General features: G+C 45.7%; 1 protein-coding gene across 2 annotated transcripts; it reads left to right on the top strand.

Annotated features, from left to right (window-relative positions):
- The first annotated feature begins 4 nt into the window (after window positions 1-4).
- On the top strand, window positions 5-25,097 carry LOC121551374 (minichromosome maintenance complex component 3 associated protein). Of its 2 annotated transcripts, none has more exons than XM_041864004.2 (28): window positions 5-82; window positions 494-2,267; window positions 2,410-2,657; window positions 2,792-2,873; window positions 3,139-3,304; window positions 3,553-3,746; window positions 3,981-4,117; window positions 4,433-4,630; window positions 4,909-5,177; window positions 5,473-5,635; window positions 5,842-6,002; window positions 7,179-7,426; window positions 7,734-8,065; window positions 8,280-8,380; window positions 8,513-8,644; window positions 9,680-9,793; window positions 11,787-11,939; window positions 14,215-14,412; window positions 14,536-14,604; window positions 14,769-14,903; window positions 16,371-16,524; window positions 18,448-18,691; window positions 18,802-18,899; window positions 19,259-19,649; window positions 19,905-20,159; window positions 20,390-20,519; window positions 20,688-21,018; window positions 24,353-25,097. In XM_041864004.2, the coding sequence occupies exons 2-28, from the start codon at window positions 650-652 to the stop codon at window positions 24,524-24,526; spliced, it is 6,495 nt and encodes a 2,164-aa protein (XP_041719938.2). In that variant the 5' UTR covers window positions 5-82; window positions 494-649; the 3' UTR covers window positions 24,527-25,097. The 2 variants fall into 2 exon arrangements, with proteins under 2 accessions (XP_041719938.2, XP_041719930.2); XM_041863996.2 differs by having other exon boundaries at window positions 41-119.
- The last annotated feature ends 235 nt before the right edge of the window (window positions 25,098-25,332 follow it).

The raw sequence follows: 25,332 nt of genomic DNA on the forward strand, positions 1-25,332 counted from the left end.
GAAACCGGGAGCCGAAACAGGTTGGACCGGAACCGGATGTCAGCAAGTTTCTAATCCATGAGCATAATGGAATACTGAAAAAGTAGGTCACTAGCTATCTTGTTTGAAACAATATAAAGGTAAAGTCCGTCTGTATTATATTAAAGCAACCGAACGTTTTAGCGTTATCAAATACATGTCCTTCATTTTCAAGTAGCACGTCTTGTAAATTCGCTAGCGTGCTAACAAGCGAAACGTTAGCTAGCTAGCTAGGTTTACATGATGTAACTAACGTTAGCTAGCTAACATTTTACAAGGCACAACATGTTAGCTAACTAGCTAGTTACATGTAAAGTACGCCATAAAAGTGTTTGCATAGTCTTTGAAGCTGAATTGCGTGTACATAATTAGTTACTTTTTCAGATAACATTAAGACATGTTTCCATAAACCACGTTAGATAACATGTTAGCTAGATAACATCAACATGCTGATGTTTACTTTGCATGTTTTCAGACTCGATGATGCTTCACTGAAGACACTTCAAATGGAGGAACACACACTTTCCTCAACATGCCTTGCAGCAGCCTGGCCTCTAGGTCGGCTTTTGTGAGCGCAACTGAATAAGTGAATGCCCTTGAGTACAATTGAGACAATACTGACATTTCCACAATGAATCCCAACAGTTTGTTTGGGAGGCAGCAGGGAGGAGCTTTCCAGGCCTCCAGCAACACTAACAAGACTGGTGGCATGTTCCAGGCCTTCGGACAGGAGGGCTCCACCAACCCTCCACAGAATGTAGCATTTGGGCAAACCGCAACATTCGGGCAACCGTCTGCCTTCAGTCAGCCGTCAGTCTTTGGTCAGTCTCTGGCATTTGGGCAGACGCCTTCGCTCGGACAAAGCTCTGTTTTTGGGCAAAGTGGCGGACTAGGTCAGGCATCAGGGCAGACCTCGACATTCTCTTCAATAAGTCAGCCTCCAGCCTTTGGTCAGTCCTCATTGGGGCAGGGTAGCTCTGGGTTTGGTGGTGCTCCCCCGCCATCGTATGGACAGGCCACTGGACAGAGTCAGAGCTCTGGGTTTGGACAAACGCCTGCTTTTGGACAGAGCTCTGCCTTTGGGCAGCCGCCTGCATACGGGCAGCAGCAGACCCCGGCGTTCAGCCTCTCCTCTGGGATCTCCCAGGCTTCCTCTGGCCCCACCACTACCACCACCACAGGGTCGGCACAGCCTTTGGGCTTTGGCCAGTCGCCCATTGGCCAGCCGCAGCCCAGCGCCACGACCACCTCCTTTGGTACTGCTCAGAGTGTCGTCCAGAGTAGAGGCTTCAGCACATCAGAATTCAGCTTCAAACCGTCCAACGAGGTGCTGTTTAAGCCCATCTTCAGCGCCAGCCCAGAGCTGGCTAATCCTCAGCCCGCCGCTGCATCCGAGCAGCCCTTCGGTGGCGCCACCACCACCCAGCCCTCTTTCAGCACCAAGGACAGCAGTGGACCGGCCAACTCAGGCTTCTCTCTCCTGACCGGAGCCAAGAGTGGCCCGCTTGGTTTCAGCTTCTCCCAGCCGGCAGTGGCCCCCTCCATCTCCGCTTCCATTGCCACTACCAGCCTGACCCAGAAAGACCCTCTCACCAGCAGCGTAGGCTCCGGAAGGAGCCTGCAGTTCACATTCTCCCAGCCATCTGCTCTCTCCAGCACCAACTCCAGCACCGCCGCCCCCCAACCAGCCCCGGTCCCCAGCAGCCCCTCCTCCTTCAGCTTCTCTACCAAAGTCCTCCAGTCCCAGCCCGCGCCCCCGATGTCCCTGTTCGGAGGAGTCAGCTTTGGCCAGACCTCTACATTTGGAGACCTCAAAAACGAGGCCCCAGCTGAGGAGAAAGTTGGCGATGAGGAGAGCACTAGGGAAGTGACAGTGTTTGGGAGACTTGGAAAAGGAACTAAGCGGAAGGAGGAGCCAGCGAATCCCAAAGCCGCTCCAGGGAAGCCTGCCCAGTCAGAGGACGCCCAAGCTGAAGCCAGAGCTGACCTACCCAGACACCCTTCGAAGCGGCCTCTCCTGAGGTCCTCCCGCGGCCCCATGGGTGGACTCTTCTGCAGGGCCATGAGTGGCGTTTTGAAATCCGCAGCCAACTCAGTGAGGAGGGACCCCATGAAGGAGGAGCAGCAGCCTCCAGGATGGGGGGAGGGGGAGAGAGCAGACACACAAGCTCCGATCAGTCTCAGACCTGCTACTCCTCCCAGGGCTCAGGCCCCCACCAGAGAGGTTCTGGAGAAAGCAGAGGAGACTGGTAAGTCCTCATCATGAAAATTAAGTAAAACACTATTACTTGCTGTTAACCAAAATCATATGCCTTGCTGAATTTAAAGTATTATGTTTAATGTGTATCACAGATTTTCTCATGCTGATTTTATTCTCTCCTTTTCCTCCAGGTTCGTTGGAAGTGCCCGACCCAGACGCTGAGACCAAGACCCCAGCTAGGAGAAGGCAGCGCGGGGAGAGCACGGACAGCCTGGGGGGCATGTCCCCCACCGACGCCACCATCCTCCAGTGCAAGAGCGTCCCACCCAGTCTCAACAAAAAGAACATCATAGAAAAGCACTTTGGCCGCTTCGGGAAAGTCTGCCGGGTCTACTGCCGACCCCATAAGAACCTGGCTATCGTCCACTTCCAAGACCACGTGAGTACACACACTCTACTGACAACAGAGGCGACTTGACACGCTTTTGGGGATTCTCAATTCGATTATATGTTTGTGCTGAATTTAACTGAGATATTTTTTTTTTTTTTTCAAACGTCTGTGATACCTTTCAGGCATCAGCAGCAAAGGCAAAGAAGAAGGGCAAAATGCTGCACAGACAGGAAATCTTTCTCTTCTGGCAGAGAAAGAAACACAGTAAGTCCTTGTGGCCGCATCCTCCTATTTTGCAGAGTTAAGTCAAATAATACAGACCAAATTACTGTTACTAGTTAAGTACTCAATTAATAGGCTTATCTAAGGGAAATCATCTGACAGACAAGTAGCCCACTGTCAAGCTCTTGATCAGCTGCCCCTGTATTTCCATGTACCTTGATTGAACCCGGTCTCTCTTGAGAAATTGATTGTGTGTGTGCACGCTCGTGTGTACTGTGTATTACTCCTTCTGTGTTCTTTGTGTCAGGCCCAGGGAAGAAAGGCGATCGAGCCCAAGAGGGAGAGGAGGAAGAAAGCAACAGGGACAACCAGGTTTCAGACACCAGCCTGGGGGGCTTCCAGTCCTCCTCTCCGCTGAGGAAGCCCCTCCCCAGAGTCCCTGCCCTCAGCAGCACCGTCAACCTCAGCAGGAGGTAATCTTGGCTGCCCCTCACAGCTAGCTGGGCCAGACTTCTAGTTTCTGTGAAGTGCTTTTATAACCTGAAATACATGTGGAAACATACGACTTATACTGTAAAGATAATAGATACATTAGGAAATCCCTCGAGGCTTATTAATTGGGGGATAACTGTGGGTGTTAGCTAGCCGTGGGTGACTAGAGTTAATCTCTAAGCACATCAGGATGTGACATCAGATATAAAAAAGACACTTCGTTTCTCAGCTCACCAGTGAAGAAGCCGTCCATAGCCAAGTCCCTACAGTTTGAAAGCGAGCCCCAGCAGGACAGCAGCTCCGAGGGCCAGAGCTCTGACCGCCCCGTGCCCTCCTCCCTCCTCCACCTGATTGGCCAGCTGGCTGAGACAGCCGAGGAGAAGTACCGCCTCCTGGAGCAGAGGGACAAGATCATGCGAGCTGGTAGGTACAGTAGAGCTGTCAGTCTGACATGCAGTCCTGGAACTGGCCACGAGCTACTGAATTGACTTACCTGCATTTCTTTAGTATGAAGCCAAGTGTTGACATGGAGGAATGTGCTGAATGTCAATTTCTTTGACTGTTGGCATAATAACAACGATGAAATTAAAGTAATAATAATAAAGATTAAATAATCTGGGCTGGAGAGACTGACTGGTTATGTTGTTCAATGTGCAGGGCGGCCCAAACGGACAGACCTGGAGCTGTCTTTCTTTGTGGGGACATGCCCGGACATGTGCCCCGAGAAGGAGCGCTACATGAGGGAGACCCGCAACCAGCTCAGTTGCTTTGAGGTCGTCCCAGATACAGAGAGGGTAAAGCCATTTCTTCTATCCCTGTTTCAATACACACAAATTCTCTCAGGCACACCTTTTGCATGTACACTGCACCTGTGCTACTGTTGTGTAAAGTACATGAACCTCTCATCAATAGAGAAGTTCCACTTGATGGCTTATGATAATCATATTAATGATGATGATGATGATATGTAGGCTTTTTATCTAGCTATGTCCTCAAACTCCAAGTGCTTGACATTGGGCATGAGTATATCCCACCCACAAATGTCTCAGTTGAATAAAAACAACCTGGTTTATACATTTTATAATGAGACGTAACCCCTTCCTGTCCAGGTGGACCACGTGGCGGCCATCAAGGAGTACAGCAGGTCATCGGCGGACCAGGAGGAGCCCCTCCCCTACGAGCTGCGGCCCCTCCCCGTGCTCAGCATGACAATGGAGTACCTGGTCACCCAGATCATGGACCAGGGCCACGACAACTACCGCGACTGGTACGACTTTGTGTGGAACAGGACCCGCGGCATCCGTAAGGTAAACACAGCTAGTGTTGGTTAGCTAGCTAGCTGCTCCTGTTTTTTTTATTGTTTATTATCGGTGTCACAATGACAGAAAAGTCCTTGTACGAGGCAAGTAATTGGGAATGGGAAAGTGCTGAGAGAGTAGATGAGAGCAGAAAAAGAAATGCAAAAAGAAAGCTTATGAAAAAGTTATCATAACACATTCATTGATACATATTGCTGCGGTCTGAGGGGCTTTGTCTGTTGGAGTTATGGTAACTCTATTCCTCTCCTACTCATTTTTCCTCCCAGGACATCACCCAGCAGCACCTGTGTGACCCGCTGACGGTGTCGCTGATCGAGAAGTGCACCCGCTTCCATGTGCACTGTGCCCACCACCTGTGCCAGGAGCACATGATGACGTTTGACGCCAAGATCAACAACGAGAACATGACCAAGTGCCTGCAGAGCCTGAAGGAGATGTACCAGGACCTGGCCACCAGGGGCGTCTACTGCCCCCAAGAGGCCGAGTTCCGCCAGTACAACGTGCTTCTCAAACTAGACGTCGGGGACGTCCTCCGGTCAGTCACTCGCCAATGATTGGGTCGTGTTCATTAGGGTACACTGTAGCAAAAGGTTTTGCAACGATAAATGAAAATAATTCTCTTATTGGTCAGTTTTACCTCCCAGTCTCACTTCGTTACGGACCGTTTTCTTCTGTTTCGTGCTTACGACTGTGACAATACCCCAGTTATTCTCCATTTGTAAACATACTACCAATGAACTGTAAGCATGTCTTTGTTTTAATGTTTCAAACACCACCCTTCACCTCCCCTCTGACTGAGAGTATGCTCTCTTTTGTTGTGGTCCACACAGTGAGGTGCAGCAGTTCAGGGACGAGGTGCGCAACTCTCCAGAGGTGAAGTTTGCCGTGCAGGCATTCGCGGCTCTCAACAGCAACAACTTTGTACGCTTCTTCAAGCTGGTGAAGTCTGCCTCCTACCTGGCGGGCTGCCTACTGCACAGATACTTCAACCAGGTCAGCAATAAACGTCACCTACCCTAGTAATGTACCTCCTTACATGCCATGGAATGTTTAGTGGGTCTGTAATTAGCTTTGAAAAGTAGTAGGAAGTTTAACCTGTAGTAATGAGCGTCACGTCCCATCAACTGGTTGTCCCTTGGGAATTGATGGACGTTTGTGTGTGCATGCCTATGTGTTTGTATGCATTCCTGTGTGTGTAGGTGAGGGGCAAGGCCCTGAGGACCCTGAATATCGCCCACACAGTGGGCTCTCAGAGGTCCACCATCTTTCCCCTGGAGGATCTGGTGCGCATGCTCATGTTCCAAGATGCCTCTGAGGCCACAGACTTCATCCAGCAATTCGGCCTCAACATCAGTGGCGGGTCAGTACCAGTACCTGTCTAATACAATATATGTACCCAACATATTTACTGGGAAAAAACCTGTAGCGAACAGAAAACCAATGTTCAGGTTGCACCTCCCTGTATCGCTTGAATGTAACATCTTCACAACAGTAAAGGGCCCAGAGGGACAGTGTTTAAAGCGGCTAAAAACAATAACAAAGAGTACACCCGCCCCTGTTTTGCGAAAAGCTGAAACTGATATCATCCATGATTTCAAAATTATAGTTTTAACCATGTTTTGAGGCTATATAGTTTTTTACATTTATGTTATTAAATGGGGGTTGCGTTAATGCAGAATTCTGCGTTTTTCACACAGAAAATAAAAATATTAAACGCCTAACATATCTTTCTGCGTTTTGTAAATATAGATCTAAAATGCTTCTTATTGTAATTTCTGCTTCAGACAAATGTTGTGCTTCAGTTGCTCTTCTCCACTCGTCGTCATTCCCACATTCACCAACAGGCATTGTATCAGCAGAAGGCGCTCTGACTTTGTAGCGACCTTTCTCTGTGTACTTTTCTCTGGTAAAATGCAAGATTAACTTCAAGCAAAACATTAGGAAATGTAGCTGGCTACATTTTGTCTATGATGAACATGAGAAATAGGATGGCCATGCATCGGTTTTCTAAGCTAATTTACGTATGTGTGGCTGCTAGACAAATAGTGTTGCACTTTTCTCAAGAAAATGAAGCTATTTTCTGCTCAATGTGTTGCACTAATGTATTTAGTGTTAAGGAAAACTATAGTTGCATGCCCCTGATCACTCCTATTGAAGCAAAAAAAACACTGTTGACTGTCAATATAAAATGTTTCTGATGTTGTGCGTTTTGAAAATGCAGATTTCTGAAAGCTAACGCAACCTCTGGTAAAACCAGCTTATATTTTGTGTTCTGATGGGGTACGACAGTTGAACTAAGCTCATGAGGCATTCATAAGTTATATTCTTCATGAATCAATGGGTACATATTGTCAATTTATGAGTCCGAAAATGGATGTAGCAACTGCTGATTGCCCCTTTAAAAAAAAAGTATTCATATAAAAACAAAATCTGAAAATTAATCAGTATAGTCACTTTTTAATGTTTCATTGGGTAATTGTTGTCATCAAGCAACAGACTTCCTTCTCTGATGTCCTCTGACCTCCTGACCCCACAGCTTGGTGGAACTGAGCCGCACGGCCTGGCAGGAGCCCGACCTGAACCTACCCCAAGTGAAGTCAGACGTCATCATGGCCAAGAGGGCTGTGCTGATCGGGGAGGTGGTAAACGGAGGGCCACTGCCCAGCCCTCCCCAGCATGTCCCCGTTTGCAGCTTCGATGCCTACAACAAGTACTGGGGGGAGGGTCCGCTGGCAGAACCTTCGCCCGCTGCCATCTTCGGGAGCGGCCCGGTGGCTGTAACGGGTATGGGAGCCATGGCAGTTCAAGATGGCTAAACTGTGGAGGCCTGTAGAGCCGCTGTGCCCGTAGATTGATGTTCAAGACAGCCCTTACTGACATTGTTTATTTAGCCTGTCATGGTGTCTCGAGTTGTCTACTGTTGTTGCTACCCCATGTTGAAATGTTCAATAGTTTGTATTGGTAGTCTTGAGCTAATGATTCAATGTCACAGGTATGAGGGGTGTCCATGTTCTTTACAAAAATATTGCTGTGTTGTAATCTTTATCATTCTGGCTATGAGAATTTGAGGTTTTTTTTACTATCTCCCCAGTGCCAGCTTTCACCCTGCAGAAGCCAGAAGTCAAGGCCCAGCCGGACGTTGACCCCCGGCCGCAGAACAAACCCGCCAGGCTGCTGGCAGAGCCACGACTCTTTGGGGATCTTCCCCCACCGTACCCCGGCCTTGCCACTGTCACCGAGCCTGCCCAGCCATTGCAGGGCACAGACGAGACAGGGGAACCGGAGCCCACCCAACCCAGTATCCAGGTTCACCCTGCAGCAGATCTCCAACAGCAGCTGTTCCAGCTCATTGACGTCGCCCAGCCCCAGCCTGTCAGACCCCCCTCGCCCCCGCCCAAACCTGAGCCAGTCTACTCTGACGAGGTGAGAGAGCGAGAAATCCCTAGTGGTTTGACGCTAGCTTGCCTTAGTGGTAGTATTTCCCAAATGGTGGGTCGAGACCCTTTGGTAGGTCATTGCTGCTTCCTTTCTGGTCTTAGCTCTAGTCTCTAGATGTGTATCAAATTCAGCAGAAGGGTAGGAGATGTTCCCCCCCTGTCTGTATGACTCATGTTTTCTATACCTCCTACTGCTGTAGGACATTCTGGCAGAACTGGAGTGCGTGGTGGAGGAGGTGCTGGAGGCGGTGGTGTGGGAGGTTGCCAGCGCCGGGGCCGACTATGCTGCAGCTGCTCTCGTGTGAGTGCTGTATTATTGCTTTGTTTGTTTAAGACTGACTGATGATTGCATACACTGTGGTACATCGGGAGTAGCATTGAACATCCCCTTTCACATTGATACCCAATGCCTTGTTGTTCTGTCTCGCTGCAGTGCGAGCAGTGGCCACATGGAGGCGGTGGTGAGCGAGGTGGTGGAGCAGATGCTCCGGGAGGTGTCCACAGCTGCGGTCCAAGCAGAGCGAGAGAGACTCGCCGAGGAGAAACGCAAGATAGAGGAAGCCAGGTTGGTCAGAGACTCTGAAACACCTTGATCTCAATCCTAACCCTAGCTGCAAACCAATACGCAAAATGTATGCACGCATGACTAAGTCATGGCTTATATTATAAATCTCTCACTTTCTTAACCATACATTGGAAGCAGAAGTTTAACAAATCACTTAGTCCAAGTTCTGACCTGTTAACATGTAACTCCACATCCAACTTCAAGTTCCTTGGTGTCCACATCACCAACAAACTATCATGGTCCAAACACACCAAGACAGTCGTGAAGAGGGCACGACAACACCTTTTCCCCCTCAGGAGACTGAAAAGATTTGGCATGGGTCCCCAGATCCTCATAAAGTTATACAGCTGCACCATCGAGAACATCTTGACCGGTTGCATCACCGTCTGGTATGGCAACTGCTCAGCATCCGACCGTAAGGCGCTACAGAGTGTAGTGCGTACGGCCCAGTACATCACTGGGGCCAAGCTTCCTGACATCCGGGACCTATATACAAGGCGGTGTCAGAGGAAGGCCCAAAAAATTGTCAGAGTCCAGTCACCCAAGTCATATAATGTTCTCTCTGCTACCGAACGGCAAGCAGTACCGGAGCGCAAAGTCTAGGTCCAAAAGGCTCCTTAACAGCTTCTACCCCCAAGCCATAAGACTGATGAACAATTAATCAAATGTACACCCCCCTTTGTTTTTACACTGCTGCTAATCGCTGTTTATTATCTATGCATAGTCACTTTACCTACATGTACAAATTACCTCGACTAACCTGTACCCCCGCACATTGACTCGGTACCGGTACCCCCTGTATATAGCCTCATTATTTTATTGTGTTACTTTTTATTTTATTTAATTTTTTACTTTAGTTTATTTAGTAACTATTTTCTTAACTCTATTTTCTTGAACTGCATTGTAGGTTAAGGGCTTGTAAGTAAGCATTTCACGGTAAGGTCTACACCTGTTGTATTCGGCGCATGTGACATACAATTTGATTTGATGTCTCCAACTCATTATCCATGTCTCTCCCTCTCTTTTCTGTGGCAGGAGAAAGCAGGAGCACGAGGTCTTCCTGGCCCAGTTTAGTGACTCTCTCTGTTCTGAGATCAGCCAAGAGGTCTTGACTGAGTGCATCAAGGAGACTGCCGCCTCCGAGATCCAGTAAGCTGCCCCTCTACACTCAACTCACATTCCTGATTCCATATCTACCACTAGCCCAATATTAATGGCGCTGTCTCTCCCTTGTTTATATGCACCTGTGCAGTACTGTTGGGACACACCTACTCATTCCAGGGTTTTTCTTTATTTTTTACTATTTTCTACATTGCAGAATAATAGTGAAGACATCAAAACTATTAAGTAACACAAATGGAATCATGTAGTAACCAAAAAAGTGTTTAAAAAATCAAAATATATTTGAGATTCTTCAAATAGCCACACTTTGCCTTGATGACAGCTTTGCGCACTCTTGGCATTCTCTCAACCAGCTTCACCTGGAATGCTTTTCCAACAGTCTTGAAGGAGTTCCCACATATGCTGAGCACTTGTTGGCTGCTTTTCCTTCACTCTGCAGTCCGACTCATCCCAAACCATCACAATTTGGTTGAGGTCGGGGGATTGTGGAGGCCAGGTCATCTGATGCAGCACTCCATCACTCTCCTTCTTGGTAAAATAGCCCTTACACAGCCTGGAGGTGTGTTGGGTCATTGTCCTGTTGAAAAACAAATGATAGTCCCACTAAGCCCAAACCAGATGGTGCTGGTTAAGTGTGCCTTGAATTCTAAATAAATTACAGACGGTGTCACCAGCAAAGCACCCCCACACCATAACACCACCTCCTCCATGCTTTACGGTGGGAAATAAACATGCGGAGATCATCCGTTCACCCACACCGCGTCTCACAAAGCCACGGCGGTTGGAACCAAAAATCTCCAATTTGGACTCCAGACCAAAGGACAATTTTCCACCGGTCCAATGTCCATTGCTCGTGTTTCTTGGCCCAAGCAAGTCTCTTCTTATTGGGGTCCTTTAGTAGTGGTTTCTTTGCAGCAATTTGACCATGAAGGCCTGATTCACACAGTCTCCTCTGAACAGTTGATGTTGAGATCTGTCTGTTACTTGAACTCTGTGAAGCATTTATTTTGGCTGCAATTTCTGAGGCTGGTAACTCTAATGAACTTATCCTCTGCAGCAGAGGTAACTCTGGGTCTTCCATTCCTGTGGTGGTCCTCATGAGAGCCAGTTTCATCATAGGGCTTGATGTTTTTTGCGACTGCACTTGAAGAAACTTTCAAAGTTTATGAAATGTTCCGTATTGACTGACCTTCATGTCTTAAAGTAATGATGGACTGTTGTTTCTCTTTGCTCATTTTTTGCTGTTCTTGCCATAATCTGGTCTTGGTCTTTTACATGTACATTTTTGTCATTTAGCAGACGCTCTTATCCAGAGCGACTTACAGTTAGTGAGTACATACATTATTTTTTTATTTTTCATACTGGCCAGCCGTGGGAATCGAACCCACAACCCTGCCGTTGCAAACGCCATGCTCTACCAACTGAGCTATATCCCTGCCAGCCATTCCCTCCCCTACCCTGGACGACGCTGGGCCAATTGTGCGCCGCCCCATGGGTCTTCCGGTCGCGGCCGGCTACGACAGAGCCTGGATACGAACCAGGATCTCTAGTGGCACAGCTAGCACAGATGCAGTGCCTTAGACCACTGCGCCACCAAATAGGGCTATCTTCTGTATACCCCCCCACCTTGTCACAACACAACTGATTGGCTCAAATGCATTAAGAAGGAAAGAAATTCCACAAATTAACTTTTAAGAAGGCACTCCTGTTAATTGAAATGCATTCCAGGTGACTACCTCATGAAGCTGGTTGAGAGAATGCCAAGAGTGTGCAAAGATGTCATCAAGGCAAAGGGTGACTATTTGAAGAATCTCAAATATAAAATATATTTTGATTTGTTTAAGACTTTTCTGGCTACTACATGATTCCATATGTGTTATTTCGTAGTTCTGATGTCTTCACTATTATTCTACAATGTAAAAAAATAGTATAAATAAAGATAAACCCTTGAATGAGTATGTGTGTCCAAACCTTTGACTGGTAGTGTAAGTGTTTTTGAGTAAAAGTATCTGTGTGTCAGGTTAGCCACGGAGGAGGAGGCAGCATGTATGGCGCGCTGCTCTGACGAGGTGTGCAGCTGCCTGGTGGAGGAGACCCTGGACAAAGAGATATTCCTAATGGTGGAGGACATCCTGGAGGCGGAGCTACAGCGCATACAGAAGTACATTAAGAGGTACAACCAAGTCATGTGAATGACAACTATGAATGCTTGGGTTGACAGTTGGTCCACCAGTCTTGCGTAGACCCTATATCAAGGTTCTCCAACTCTGCTCCTAACAGTTTTAGTTTCAAGGCTCAAGTTTGCTTTTCAAAGTCTGCCCTCTCTCTCCGTTGGGTGTTCACTCCTTCTCTGTCGAAACGCCACCACAACGTGGAATATTTTACCGCGAACACTGCAGCAGAAGCTTACTACTTCCTCCGCTACTCTTTCGTCCGTGTGAGGCTACAATACGTCGAGTTTCCCGGAGAAGCTGTGAAGCACATATAGCCTACAAAACTTGATTCAGTAATGACCTGAATATTGTATATAAATTAGTTCATATGGTAATATAAATGCTGAAGGCTAAGAACAGCCAATATCTAGTTTCTACAACGTCTTTTCATTTAAAAAAATATTTTTTCATTTTTATCTAGGTTTAACACCATCCATTAACACCAATCATTCACTATAAAACATTTATCAACAAAAAAGCTTAGCAAAATACCCAAAATTATTGGGCAAAAATAAGTAGGCCTAAAACATATATTTCAAATAATCCAAAAAATTAATAAATTAAGAGTAGGCTTCATGACAATGCAGAACAAATCATCCAAGAATGTGCTTAATGTTCTGGTCTCGTAAGGATTTTGGAGTCATTGAAAGGGTTGAAAGGGATGTCACAAAGGCTAGGTGCTAATTTCTCTCAGATGGATTGTGGAATATTCATAACTGCAACTTGAAAGTGTAGACAACGCTCTTCCGGTAGGACTCCAGCCGTTCAGTCGTAGTGTACTTCTGAACCCTGTAGCTTTAGATCCTTCTGTTGCTTTTGGTAGGTGGGGGAACGACAGCAAGTTGCTGCTCCGTTCTCATATCACCTCTTTGCTGCTGTTGTTGCAATGCCTCGATGAACTTCCAATGGTGGGGTGGGTAGCACCAAGATTCGCCCGAAAATGTTCGATGCCAGCCTTCCACTCAGTTGTTGGTCTTCGCCAAGTCTTGCAGGACAGCATCGTAGCAGTTCCGTAATTCTGAAAATACAAAAAGAGATCTTATTCGGTACACTTCCAGAAGGACTTATTTGCGGTCTGTCGTTCCCATCTGTAGGTGTAGCATTCATGCGGCTGGATATTTTTTCAAGCACGTAGAGGATAAATTTGGATTCCATTGCTTGTCAGTGACATCGCCAGGACCTTGGATAAGTGAGTGCCACTGGAAATTTGGTGGACTATAATTTCCTCTTCATATTGTAGGCATACAATCTGTGTCCACTCATTGCTGGCTGAAAACGGACTTGTATCACAGGTGACCTGGCTGCTTTTCATTGGCCTATGCTATTGGTTGCATTTAAGAAATGGGTGGTTAGTTTTTTTTATGTCAATATCAGAGTATCTTGTCATTTGGGTAATTGTGTGTGGTATTGAAAAATATTATTGTAATGTATCCAGTCATGTAGAATTGCAGGAAATTATTTTAGAAAAGGCTATTTAGAATTTCATAATCATTTTTGTTTTCAGACTTTTTTCTGTTGGTAGGCCTACCCATGTCTCTCTCTTCACTCGGAAAGCCTGCTGGCTGATAATAATAATAATAATAATAATAATATGCCATTTAGCAGACGCTTTTATCCAAAGCGACTTAGAGTCATGCACATACCAAAGCTGATAATTGTGACTTGATTAAATTGGAATGATGTGAATAATGATAATGATGATGGTGAGAGCCCAGTATAGCCTAACCCTTTAATAATAGGCTATTGTTACTTTGTGTCTCTAAAATCACAATGTTTCCATTTTCTAGTCATGTGACATCTTTTTTTATTTTTATTGAAATTTCCAAATGTTGGCCTTTTTCCCAGATCATTTTCTTGGGCATGAAATGTTCTATTTTCATAACTGATCAAAAGTCGGTATGCCATAGCCTATAGATAATATTCTGCCCATATGAACACATTTATTTTAGGCCATATAAAGAACAGCTAATGATTTTAATGAAAAGCAGCAAACAGGCACATTTGTTTTGCATTATTTAATAAAAGACTCATAAACAGAAACAGCCAATAGGCTATACAGCTGGCTTCACAGTTTCCCCGCCAAATAGGCCTACAAGGAAACTCTACATATCTCTACGACGTTGAGTGCGCGAGGGGATCTGTGCGCTGCATAGTACCTTCCACAAAAAGTTTTGCTCTTCAAAAAGACACAAGCTTCCCTCTCACCCCCTCTCTCCCCATGTATTTCTCCGTCAGGTGGCGTGACGTGGTGGCGGTACGCAGGCAGCTGAAGAGACAGATGCGGGGCTTCCCTGCCGCCCCCTGCTGTGTGGACCCCCGCCACAAGCTCAAAGCCCTGGCTCCCAGTGCCCCCTCCCAGCCCTCTATGGACTGCCTGGCCAGGGGCATGGTCAACCTGGGTAATGCCGGCTACATGGCCCTGTCCAGCACCAGGTACTGGAGCTACCCTGCCCTACTCTGGCCCTTGCCTCCCTCTTCTCTCTTTCTTTCTCTTTCTTTTTTTCTCTTTCCTTCGCTCTCTCTTACACACCTCTGACTCTTCTGTAATGTCCCCAGGTTGCTAAAGATGAGACAAGAAGCAATCCATCAAATGCGAGTCCACTTCTACTACCAGCAGCTGTTGAAGTAAGCCATCATCCCTGCTCTTACTTCATTGTAGTTCTTCTCTCACTCGTGATTCTTGTACTTCTCAAACTCTCTCACAATGGAGGATAAGTACATATTTCTGAATCATAGTAACAAAAATTACATCAAACACAACATTTAAACAATATGTGTCCCCCCTTCAGTGAGTCGGTGTGGACTCCTCTAGACATGCCTACGCTGGTGGTTGAGAGCGTTCCTAACCCACCTGGCAGAATCTTCTGGAAGGCCACCCTGCTGTTGCCCAGCGACCACGAGAGTGTTGCCAGCATAGCCGACAGGTGAGATCAAATACAGTGTGGCAGATGTAATTGCCGTTGAACTCCTCACACCCTCTCACAGTGCAGCATACAAGTACTCTCAACAGTACTTTGGTGGCTGTGTCTAAGAGTGTCATGTATTTTCCGGCTCAGCTAAATACTGTAAAGTTACTTCAGTTTGATGGACAGCTGCCTCTGAAGCCTCCGCACCTCAGCTTCCATCCTGTGGTTCTTGATCTGCATCTGCTCCAGGATAGGAGCAGCTTGTGAGACCATTTCTTCTTGAGGACTTTCTTCCTTCTGAAAGTGGCACTGGATGCATGGACCACCTTTCTCTCCACACACCTGACCGTTTTCACCAGCTGGTCTCATGCTTTCCGAGTGTTTCTTTCTGTCCTGAAACTCATTCAGCTTTTCACCTTTCCACAAATATCCACATTCAGTGCATCTCTCTTATCAACCAGTTTGCTGTAATGCTCTATCATGATGTCATGGGACTCATCCCAGCTCTTGGTGGAATCCACAACAGATCAGTGAAACTCATGAGTCATGGGAGAGGCAACAACATCAAAATCAGACTGTCTTGCTCTCATCTCTGCCTGTGGTAAAGATCACAGGCTCAAACTTTCCAATGGTGTCAATAGCGAACATCGTCAGACCTTTGAGTCAGAATTTGATTCACACTTGCAAGAGTTGATGAAATGTGTTCCATTGAAGTTCTGTAATAATTTGCCAGATAGACCGAAAAGTCAACTGAATCTTTATTTTTACAACAATTCAACCGAACATTCCAAATTCTAAGGTCTCTAAGGAACGAAAATGTGAAACCTTAGCAACAGTGATTATATCATAAAAATTGTAGCAAACATTCTAAAGTGTAGGTTTTCCAAGGGAAAACATGTAAAAGCCTTAGCTAGCGTCAATGATTTATATAATAACAATAATGCGAATGAAATATCAACAATAAAAACCACAACCAATATATATATATACAGAATTTTCTTGTTTATAATTGCTTATCATTAATTATAGATTTATAATAACACTTTTTTAGATACAATAATGCTAATAACCACAGGCCGCATCAAAGTCCATCTTGCAGAATGTTCACCAAGGACCATGTATGTTCAAACGGGGCAGCCTTTTGTATATTTTTATCCGAATGCAATGGACCACCCAGCACAGCCAGAAGAGGAATGGCCACCCCTCAGAGCCTAGTTTCTCTCTAGGTTCCTGCCTTTCGATAGTTTTTCCTAGCCACCGTGTTTCTACATCTGCATTGCTTGCTCTTTTGGGTTTTAGGCAGGGTTTCTGTATAAGCACTTTTGTGACATTCTGCTGGTGTAAAAAGGGCTTTGTAAATACATTTGATTGATTTTTCTCTCCACACACCTGTTTTCAATAGCTAGTCTCATGCTTTCCAAGTGCTTCTTACCTCTTTGATGACACTTGTGTTTATTGAGTGTGTTCTCTGTGCTCTTATTGCAGGATCCTGACAGACTGGCTGGAGACTAAGTTTGGGGGAGGTGAAAGTGCAAAGGTCACAGAAAAGGAGCAGGAGGGGACACTGAGGACTCTCTGCATCACCAACGGATTCAGGGAAGCAGGAGACATGACTCACAAAGTACACATCAGCATCAAGGTGGGAGCGAAAACAACATTACCAAAACATTTTCCCCTTAGACTAGTGATTATTTGATTAACTACTTTCTACACCAGGGGTGTCAAACTAATTTTGGCCCAGATGCCGTATTCGGTCTTCAACGAGATCTGGAGGGCTGCACTGAAAATGTGTTATACAGTGCATTTGGAAAGTATTCAGACCCCTTCCCTTTTTCCACATTTTCTTACGTTACAGCCTTATTCTAAAATTGATTAAATACATTTTGTTCCTCATCAATCTATACACAATACCCCGTAATGACAAAGCGAAAACAGGTTTTTAGAAATGTTAGCACATTTATACAAAATAAAAAACAGAAATACCTTATTTACATAAGTATTCAGACCCTTTGCTATGAGTCTCAATTGAGTTCAGGTGCATCCTGTTTCGATTGATCGTCCTTGATGTTTCAACAACTTTATTGGAGTCCACCTTTGGTAAATTCAATTGATTAGACATGATTTTGGAAAGGCATACACCTGTCTATATAAGGTCCCACAGTTGACAGTGCATGTCAGAGCAAAAACCAAGCCATGAGGTCAAAGGAATTGTCCGTAGAGCTCAGAGACAGGATTGTGTCGAGACACAGATCTGGGAAAGGGTACCCAAAAATGACTGCAGCATTGAAGGTCCCCAAGAACACAGTGGCCTCCATCATTTTTAAATGGAAGAAGTTTGTAACCACCAAGACTCTTCCCTAGAGCTGGCCGCCCGGCCAAATTGAGCAATCGCGGGAGAAGGGCCTTGGTCAGGGAGGTGACCAAGAACCCGATGGTCACTCTGACAGAGCTCCAGAGTTCCTCTGTGGAGATGGGAGAACCTTCCAGAAGGACAACCATCTCTGCAGCACTCCACCAATAAGGCCTTTATGGTAGAGTGGCCAGACGGAAGCCACTCTTCAGTAAAAGGCACATGACAGCCCGCTTGGAGTTTGCCAAAAGGCACCTGAAGACTCTCAGACCATGAGAAACAAGATTCTCTGGTGTGATGAAACCAAGATTGAACTCTTTGGCCTGAATGGCAAGCGTCACGTCTGGAGGAAACCTGGCACCATCCCTACTGTGAAGCATGGTGGTGGCAGTATAATTCTGTAGGGATCAAGGGGAAAAATGAACGGAGCAAAGTACAGAGAAATCCTTGATAAAAACCTGCTCCAGAGCGCTCTGCACCGGGGCGAAAGTTCACATTCCCAGAGGACAACATCCCTAAGCACATAGCCAAGACAACGCAGGAGTGGCTTTGGGACAAGTCTCTGAATGTCCTTGATTGGCCCAGCCAGAGCCCGGACTTGAACCCGATCGAACATCTCTGGAGAGACCTGAAAATAGCTGTGCAGCGACACTCCACATCCAACCTGACAGAGCTTGAGAAGATCTGCAGAGAAGAATGGGAGAAACTCCCCAAATACAGGTGTGCCAAGCATGTAGCGTCATACCCAAGAAGACTTGATGCTGTAATCGCTGCCAAAAGTGCTTCAACAAAGTACTGAGTAAAGGGTCTGAATACTTATGTAAATGTGATTTTTCAGTTTTTTTATATTTAATAAATTAGCAGAAATGTCTAAAAACCTGTTTTTGCTTTGTCATTATGGGGGTATTGTGTGTAGATTGATGAGGGGAAAAACTATTAAATCAATTTTAGAATAAGGCTGTAACTTAACAAAATGTGGAAAAGGTCAACGGGTCTGAATACTTTTGGAAGGCACTGTGTATATATTTTTTTTTACTCAACTCCCGCGGGCAGGATTGGACCCCGGATCCGGCCCGCATGTTTGACACCCTTGTTCTACACTGACTGATTAACATCCTGATGCCTACACCAATCCCATCCAAGCCAATATCAAGACACTTCAGACAGCAATGTAGTTGTACTGACTGTGTCTGTGTGTGTTGTCCCAACCAGGCATCTCGGGGCCCGCTGAGTGAAGAGGGCCTGTCCAAGATGGAGGAGGCCCATGAGCTCCAGGGCACGGGGGCCCTGCTGATGCTGCTGCCTGCCCCCAGCCCAGGCAGCGAGGACCAGGACGTGCCCCTGCTCTCCGCTCTGCTCCAGCTTAAACAGCTCCAGCAGGCCAATATCTGGGACTGCCCACTGCCCCTCGCCATATTGGTGCCAGGCCCGCATGACACACAGAAACTGGAGGAAGGTAAGGGGTACCCCAACCACACATGCACACATGGCTGGACATCACCAGCAAGTCCTTATTAAGTACCAAATCTGTAACTCTCTGCCTGCCTCTTCTTGTCTTCTGGTTAGAACTGATGCTCCAGACGTTGGTTGAAGACGGTCTGATATCAGAACACGTGTTCGTCCACATCCCAGAAACCACCAGCGACCTACAGGGCTCAGAGCAGGTATGGACAGCCCTCTTGAAACAAAATACAAATATTTAAATTGCGCCTAAGGTAATTAAATGAGTAGCGTTGTATTTAGGGTCGGGACGATACCAGTATTGTGATACTCGTTAGTATCGTGCCAAGGAAACAAAACATGAAGCGGATTTAACTTCTTTAGGAAGATTCGCTTTTTTTTCTTCAAGCTATAGCACACAATAACTTACAGCTGGTTTTTAAGGGACCAAAGAGTTTGGTCTGTTTCTTGTTTTCATTTTTGCCATGGGAAAAATATTGCGATGCTGGTATCGTCGCAGCCGAAGTTGTATTGAATTGGAAGTATTCTAATGTGCTGTTTTATGGGGTTTGTTTGCCCCCAGGTGAGTGAAGCGGTGCGCTGGCTCTTGGCACGTGCCCCAGCTCCCTCCCTCCTCTCCTCCCAGACCCTGGTGCACTTTGTGGAGGCCGGGCTGGGCCGCGAGTTCAGTGCCCGCCTCTATGGCCACCGGCAGGACCGGGCGGGGGCAGGGCTGGCGCGCCAACACCCGGCACCTGTCATCACACTCTACAACGCTGTGCTGGCATTCCTGGCTGACCTAGTGTCCTCCCAGCACCTCTCCAGCCTCTCCTGGCCCCCGGGGGAGTTCGCCCTGCCTGAGACCCGGGACTTGGTGCCTCACCTGGGTTGGAACTCCCCTCAACACCTGGCCTGGCTCCGGACGGCTGTTGTCAGCTTGCAGATACCCAGCTGGGACATGCCCGCTAACACAGGTGGGTAGCTTTTGGTTTGTGTGTGTGACTGTGTAGTTGTGCTTGCATGTGGTTGTGCGTGTGTGATTCGGTTGACTTGCGACTTTTATGTAGCCTTATCCCAGATCTGTTTTTGCTTTTGCCTACTCCATTGTCATGGAGCAGAGACGGACAGCTAACATTTATGCCTTATTACTGCTCAAATTACAACTGTTTACATTGCCCTCCTATCTACTCGTTAATACATCTCATGAATAAAGCTCTAATTCCCCCCAGCCTCCTGGCCCCAGCTGTGTTCCGCCATCTTCCAGTACGCCAGCCAGATCCCAACTTCGCGCCACAGCCAGCCCCTCCTCATGTCCCGCCTGGAAAACCTACTGGAGAGGGTGCGCTGTTCCACGGCTGCAGCCCAGGACCACTGGGAGGAGGAAAGCCCATCCTTCCAGCAGGTCCCCTGGGACGACGTGGTGGCTCTCTGCATAGACCACAAGCTGAAGGACTGGCAACACCCTGACAGCCCAGTTTGTGATGGTGAGATGACCATTGGTTTATCTACTCTATCTGCTCTACTCTAGCTCTTTGGGTGACATTTTCCGCACCAAAGACAAATTCAGCTCCTAATGCTAGACAGAATAAACTGAGCTATCAGCAGCATTTGAGACAAAGTATTGTATGAGGAAAACAAGTTAAAAAGCCTTTTATTGCATTGGAATTTGTAAAGAGCTAAACTTAATCCCAAGACTCCGGTGGTGCTGTTCCAGATGCAGTGACGGAGGATGGGGAGGTCCTGGTCTACTTCCCCAAGGAGGGACTGAATGGCTTCCAGCCCCCCGCAGAGTGGACGGAGGCGGTCAGACTCACACACAGGGAGAAGCAGCAGGAGACACAGGGGTAAGGAGGAGACTGGTTCACTACTCTGTCTCTGTGTCTCTCTCTCTCTCCCTCTGTATTTCTCTCGATCTCAAATGTACTCCTGAGTCTGTTGGCTTATACTCCCTTCTGCGAATTGATAAACAAAAATAGATCATTTCTTCCTCTTCCTTCCCCTCCCCTCTTCAGAGCCAGTCCAGGAGGCCTCGCAGCTCTCCCTCCCCTCAGACAGAAGTTGTTCCGGAGCCTGGTGGATCGGCCGGACCGCCCTGCCCCCTGCCACACTCTGGACATCACACACACCCCCTCACCCCGGGATCTGCTGCCCCACAAGGTCCTCCACGGTCTCCAGGAGGAGAGGGCACATAGCCAGAGGTGTGAGGAGCAGCTGAAGCGCTGGCTAGAGGTGGAGTCCTTGGACTCTATCTCTATGCCCCTCTTCATGCCCTCCAGCCTGCTCTCCATGACTAACATCATGGCCCCCATCTGTACTTCTGGTGGTGCGGCCACTGCTACACAGGTACGACTGTCTTCACGTGCACACACACAGACACAGTACCAGTCAAAAGTTTGGACACACCTACTCATTCAAGGTTTTTCTTTATTTTTACTGTCTTCTACATTGTAGAATAATGGTGAAGACATCAAAACTATGAAATAACACATATGGAATCATGTAGTAACCAAATAAGTGTTAACCAAATCAAAATATATTGATGACAGCTTTGCACAATCTTGGCATTCTCTCAACCAGCTTCATGTGTTAGTTACCTGGAATGCATTTAATTTGTGGAATTTCTTTCCTTAACGCATTTGAGCCAATCAATTGTGTTGTAACAAGGTAGGGGTGGTATACAGAATATAGCCCTACTTGGTAAAAGACCAAGTCCACATTATGGCAAGAACAGCTCAAATAAGCAAAGAAAAATGAAATTCCATCATTACTTTAAGACATGAAGGTCAGTCAATACAGAACATTTCAAGAACTTTGAAAGTTTCTTCAAGTGCAGTCGCAAAAACCATCAAGCTCTATAAGGAAACTGGCTCTCATGAGGACCGCCACAGGAAAGGAAGACGCAGAGTCACCTCTGCTGCAGAGGATAAGTTCATTAGAGTTTACCAGCCTCAGAAATTGCAGCCCAAATAAATTCTTCAGAGTTCAAGTAATAGACACATCTCATCATCAACTGTTCAGAGGAGACTGCGTGAATCAGGCCTTCATGGTCGAATTGGACATTAGACAGGTGGAAATCTGTCCTTTGGTCTGATGAGTCCAAATTTGAGATGTATGGTTCCAACCGTCTTTGTGAGACGCAGAGTAGGTGAACAGATGATCTCCACATGTGTGGTTCCCACCGTGAAGCATGGAGGAGGACGTGTGATGGTGTGGGGGTGCTTTGCTGGTGACGCTGTCTGTGATTTATTTAGAATTCAAGGCACACTTAACCAGCATGGCTACCACAGCATTCTGCAGCGATACGCCATCCCATCTGGTTTGCGCTTAGTGGGACTATCATTTGTTTTTCAACAGAACAATGACCCAACACACCTCCAGGCTGTGTAAGGGCTATTTGACCAAGAAGGAGAGTGATGGAGTGCTGCATCAGATGACCTGGCCTCCACAATCACCTGACCTCAACCCAATTGAGATGGTTTGTGATGTGTTGGACCGCAGAGTGAAGGAAATGCAGCCAACAAGTGCTCAGCATATGTGGGCACTCCTTCAAGGCTGTTGGAAATGCATTCCAGGTGAAGCTGGTTGAGAGAATGCCAAGAGTGTGCAAAGCTGTCATCAAGGCAAAGGGTGGCTATTTAAAGAATCTCAAATATAAAATATATTTTGATTTAACACTTTTTTGGTTACTACATGATTCCATATGTTATTTCATAGTTTTGTTGTCTTCACTATTATTCTACAATGTAAAAAATTATAAGAAATAAAGAAAAACCCTTGAATGAGTATATAGATATATATAAACTACCGTTCAAAAGTTTGGGGTCACTTAGAAATGTCCTTGTTTTCGAAAGAAAAGCAATGTTTTTGTCCATTAAAATAACATCAAATTGATCAGTGTAGACATTGTTAATGTTGTAAATGGCTATTGTAGCTGGAAATGGCTGATTTTTAATGGAATATCTACATAGGCGTACAGAGGCCCATTATCAGCAACTATCAGTCCTGTGTTCCAATGGCACGTTGTGTTTGCTAATCCAAGTTTATCATTTTAAAAGAACTGAAGATCTCGTACAACGCTGTGTACTACTCCCTTCACAGAACAGCGCAAACTGGCTCTAACCAGAATAGAAAGAGGAGTGGGAGGCCCCGGTGCACAACTGAGCAAGAGGACAAATACATTAGTGTCTAGTTTGAGAAACAGACGCCTCACAGGTCCTCAACTGGCAGCTTCATTAAATAGTACCCGCAAAACACCAGTCTCAACGTCAACAGTGAAGAGGCGACTCCGGGATGCAGACCTTCTAGGCAGAGTTGCAAAGAAAAAGCCATATCTCAGACTGGCCAATAAAAATAAAAGATTAAGATGGGCAGTCTGAGATACCGTTTTTTTTTTTTTTCAATTTAATTTAAAAGGGAAAACTGAAATGTCATGAGTCAATAAGTATTCAACCCCTTTTGTTGTGGCAAGCCTAAATAAGCTCAGGAGTAACAGGTTACATGGACTATGTGTGCAATAATAGTGTTTAACATGATTTTTGAATAACTTCCTGATCTCTGTATTCCACACATCTGTAAGGTCCCTCAGTCGAGCATTGAATTTCCAACACCGATTCAACCACAAAGACCAGGGAGGTTTTCCAATGCTTCGCAAAGAAGGGCACCTATTGGTAGATGGGTAAAAATAAAAGCAGACATTGAATATCCCTTTGAGCATGGTGTAGTTATTAATTACACTTTGTAGTGACTGGGTGTATTGATACACCACCTAAAGATACATGCGTCCTTCCTAACTCAGTTGCCAGAGAGGAAGGAAACCGCTCAGGGATTTCACCACGAGGCCAATGGGGACTTTAAAACAGTTAGAGTTTATTGGCCGTGATAGAAAACTGAGGATGGATCAACATCATTGTAGTTACTCCACAATACTAACCTAATTGACAGATTCTGTACAGAATAAAACTATTGCAAAACATGCATCCTGTTTGCAATAAGGGACTAAAGTAAAACTGAAAAAAATGTGGCAAAGAAATTAACTTTGTCCTCAATACAAATAGTTATGTTTATTTTCAAGCTTGGTGGTGGCTGCATCATGTTATGGGTATGCTTGTCATCGGCAAGGACTAGGGAGTTTTTTTGGATAAAAATAAATGGAATAGAGCTAAGCACAGGGAAAATCCTAAAGGAAAACCTGGTTCAGTCTGCTTTGCAACAGACACTGGGAGACAAATTCACCTTTCACCTAACCTAATACACAAGGCCAAATCTACACTGTGTTGCTTGCCATAACTCCTGAGTGGCCGAGTTATAGTTTTGAGAATTGACTGTGTTGAAAACCAGAACATCGTGCCGCCTGCTTAATATAAGGAATGTGAAGTGATTTATACTTTTACTTTTGATACTTAAGTATATTTGAGCAATTACATGTACTTTTGATATATAAGTATATTTAAAACCAAATACTTTTACTTTTACTGTAGTAGTATTTTTCTGGGTGACTTTCACTTTTTGAGTCATTTTCTATTAAGGTATCTTTTACTTTTACTTAAGTATGACAGTTGGGTACTTTTTCCACCACTGCCACTGTCTCTCTCACCCAAGTGTTGTGGGCATTTGCGATGAATAGTACAATAGTTAAGTGACTTAATTAGTATTCTTCAATGTCTTCTTTTTTTTGTAGGAGGCGGACTCAGAAGACCCTTTGGAGAAAGCAGAGCGAGATTGGCTCAAGGGTGCGCCTGTATCCATGGCGCAGCGCCTGAAGGAGCTGGATAGGCTGTTATTGGCCAGTCGAGAGGAGGAGCTTGCGTGCGGTCTGAAGCTGAACAGCTTATTGAACATTGTCGAGGACTGAATCTCATGTCATATCACACCACTTAGTTAAAGGCCTTACCTTTTGCTTTTTGGACTTGTTGCCATCTGAAAATCAGTTATTGTGGTCGAACAATGTAAGACCATAATATTGTCACTGTCAGTGTTTTTACTTTTTTAAATGTTGGTTTTGTAATTGAGAAGAAAGATGCATTGCTTTTTCTTTTTTAGTTTTGTTAAGTAGTTTTGCATTATGATAGTGAACTGATTTGTTGCACGTGTCCCTGTCTTCCTATAACGGGTGGATCTCAGTGACCTACACATGCAGTACATTATGTTGCTTGACAGACATAACATGACTTAAGTTTATGTCCAGAATTATGTAGTCGTTGTAATTAGCTGCTTAGTTGCTTAGTCCTCTTGAATGTTTTTTTTTTTTATCTCAAGGATGGTTTCTTATTTCTCCACATTAACTGGTTTAGGGATATTTTGTGGATTGACCCAAAGGAATTACTTTGGTTATGTTTATGCCTATGTTTCATGTTGAGCTATATTTGTCTCAATGCTGAGGTTATATTTTTCATATAAATCTAAATAAAAGTATTACACTCTGATAAATGTCATATTTCAAAAGTTTATGGTAACTTCACTAAAGCAAGATGTTCGAGCACTCATTGGAGCGCTACATTGAAACCCCACCCATTTCTCCGCCTCTAAATTGTGATTGGACAGTCGTCTGTCTGCTCATATCTCTCCATGCAGAAACCTCATCGGAAGGCGCTGCTTGGTATCATGGGAAGTGCAGTCCTCTGTGGCACAAATTAGTGTTTATCCAACGGAAATATTTTG

Source organism: Coregonus clupeaformis, chromosome 4 (assembly GCF_020615455.1).
Source record: "Coregonus clupeaformis isolate EN_2021a chromosome 4, ASM2061545v1, whole genome shotgun sequence".
Lineage (NCBI taxonomy): Eukaryota > Metazoa > Chordata > Actinopteri > Salmoniformes > Salmonidae > Coregonus > Coregonus clupeaformis.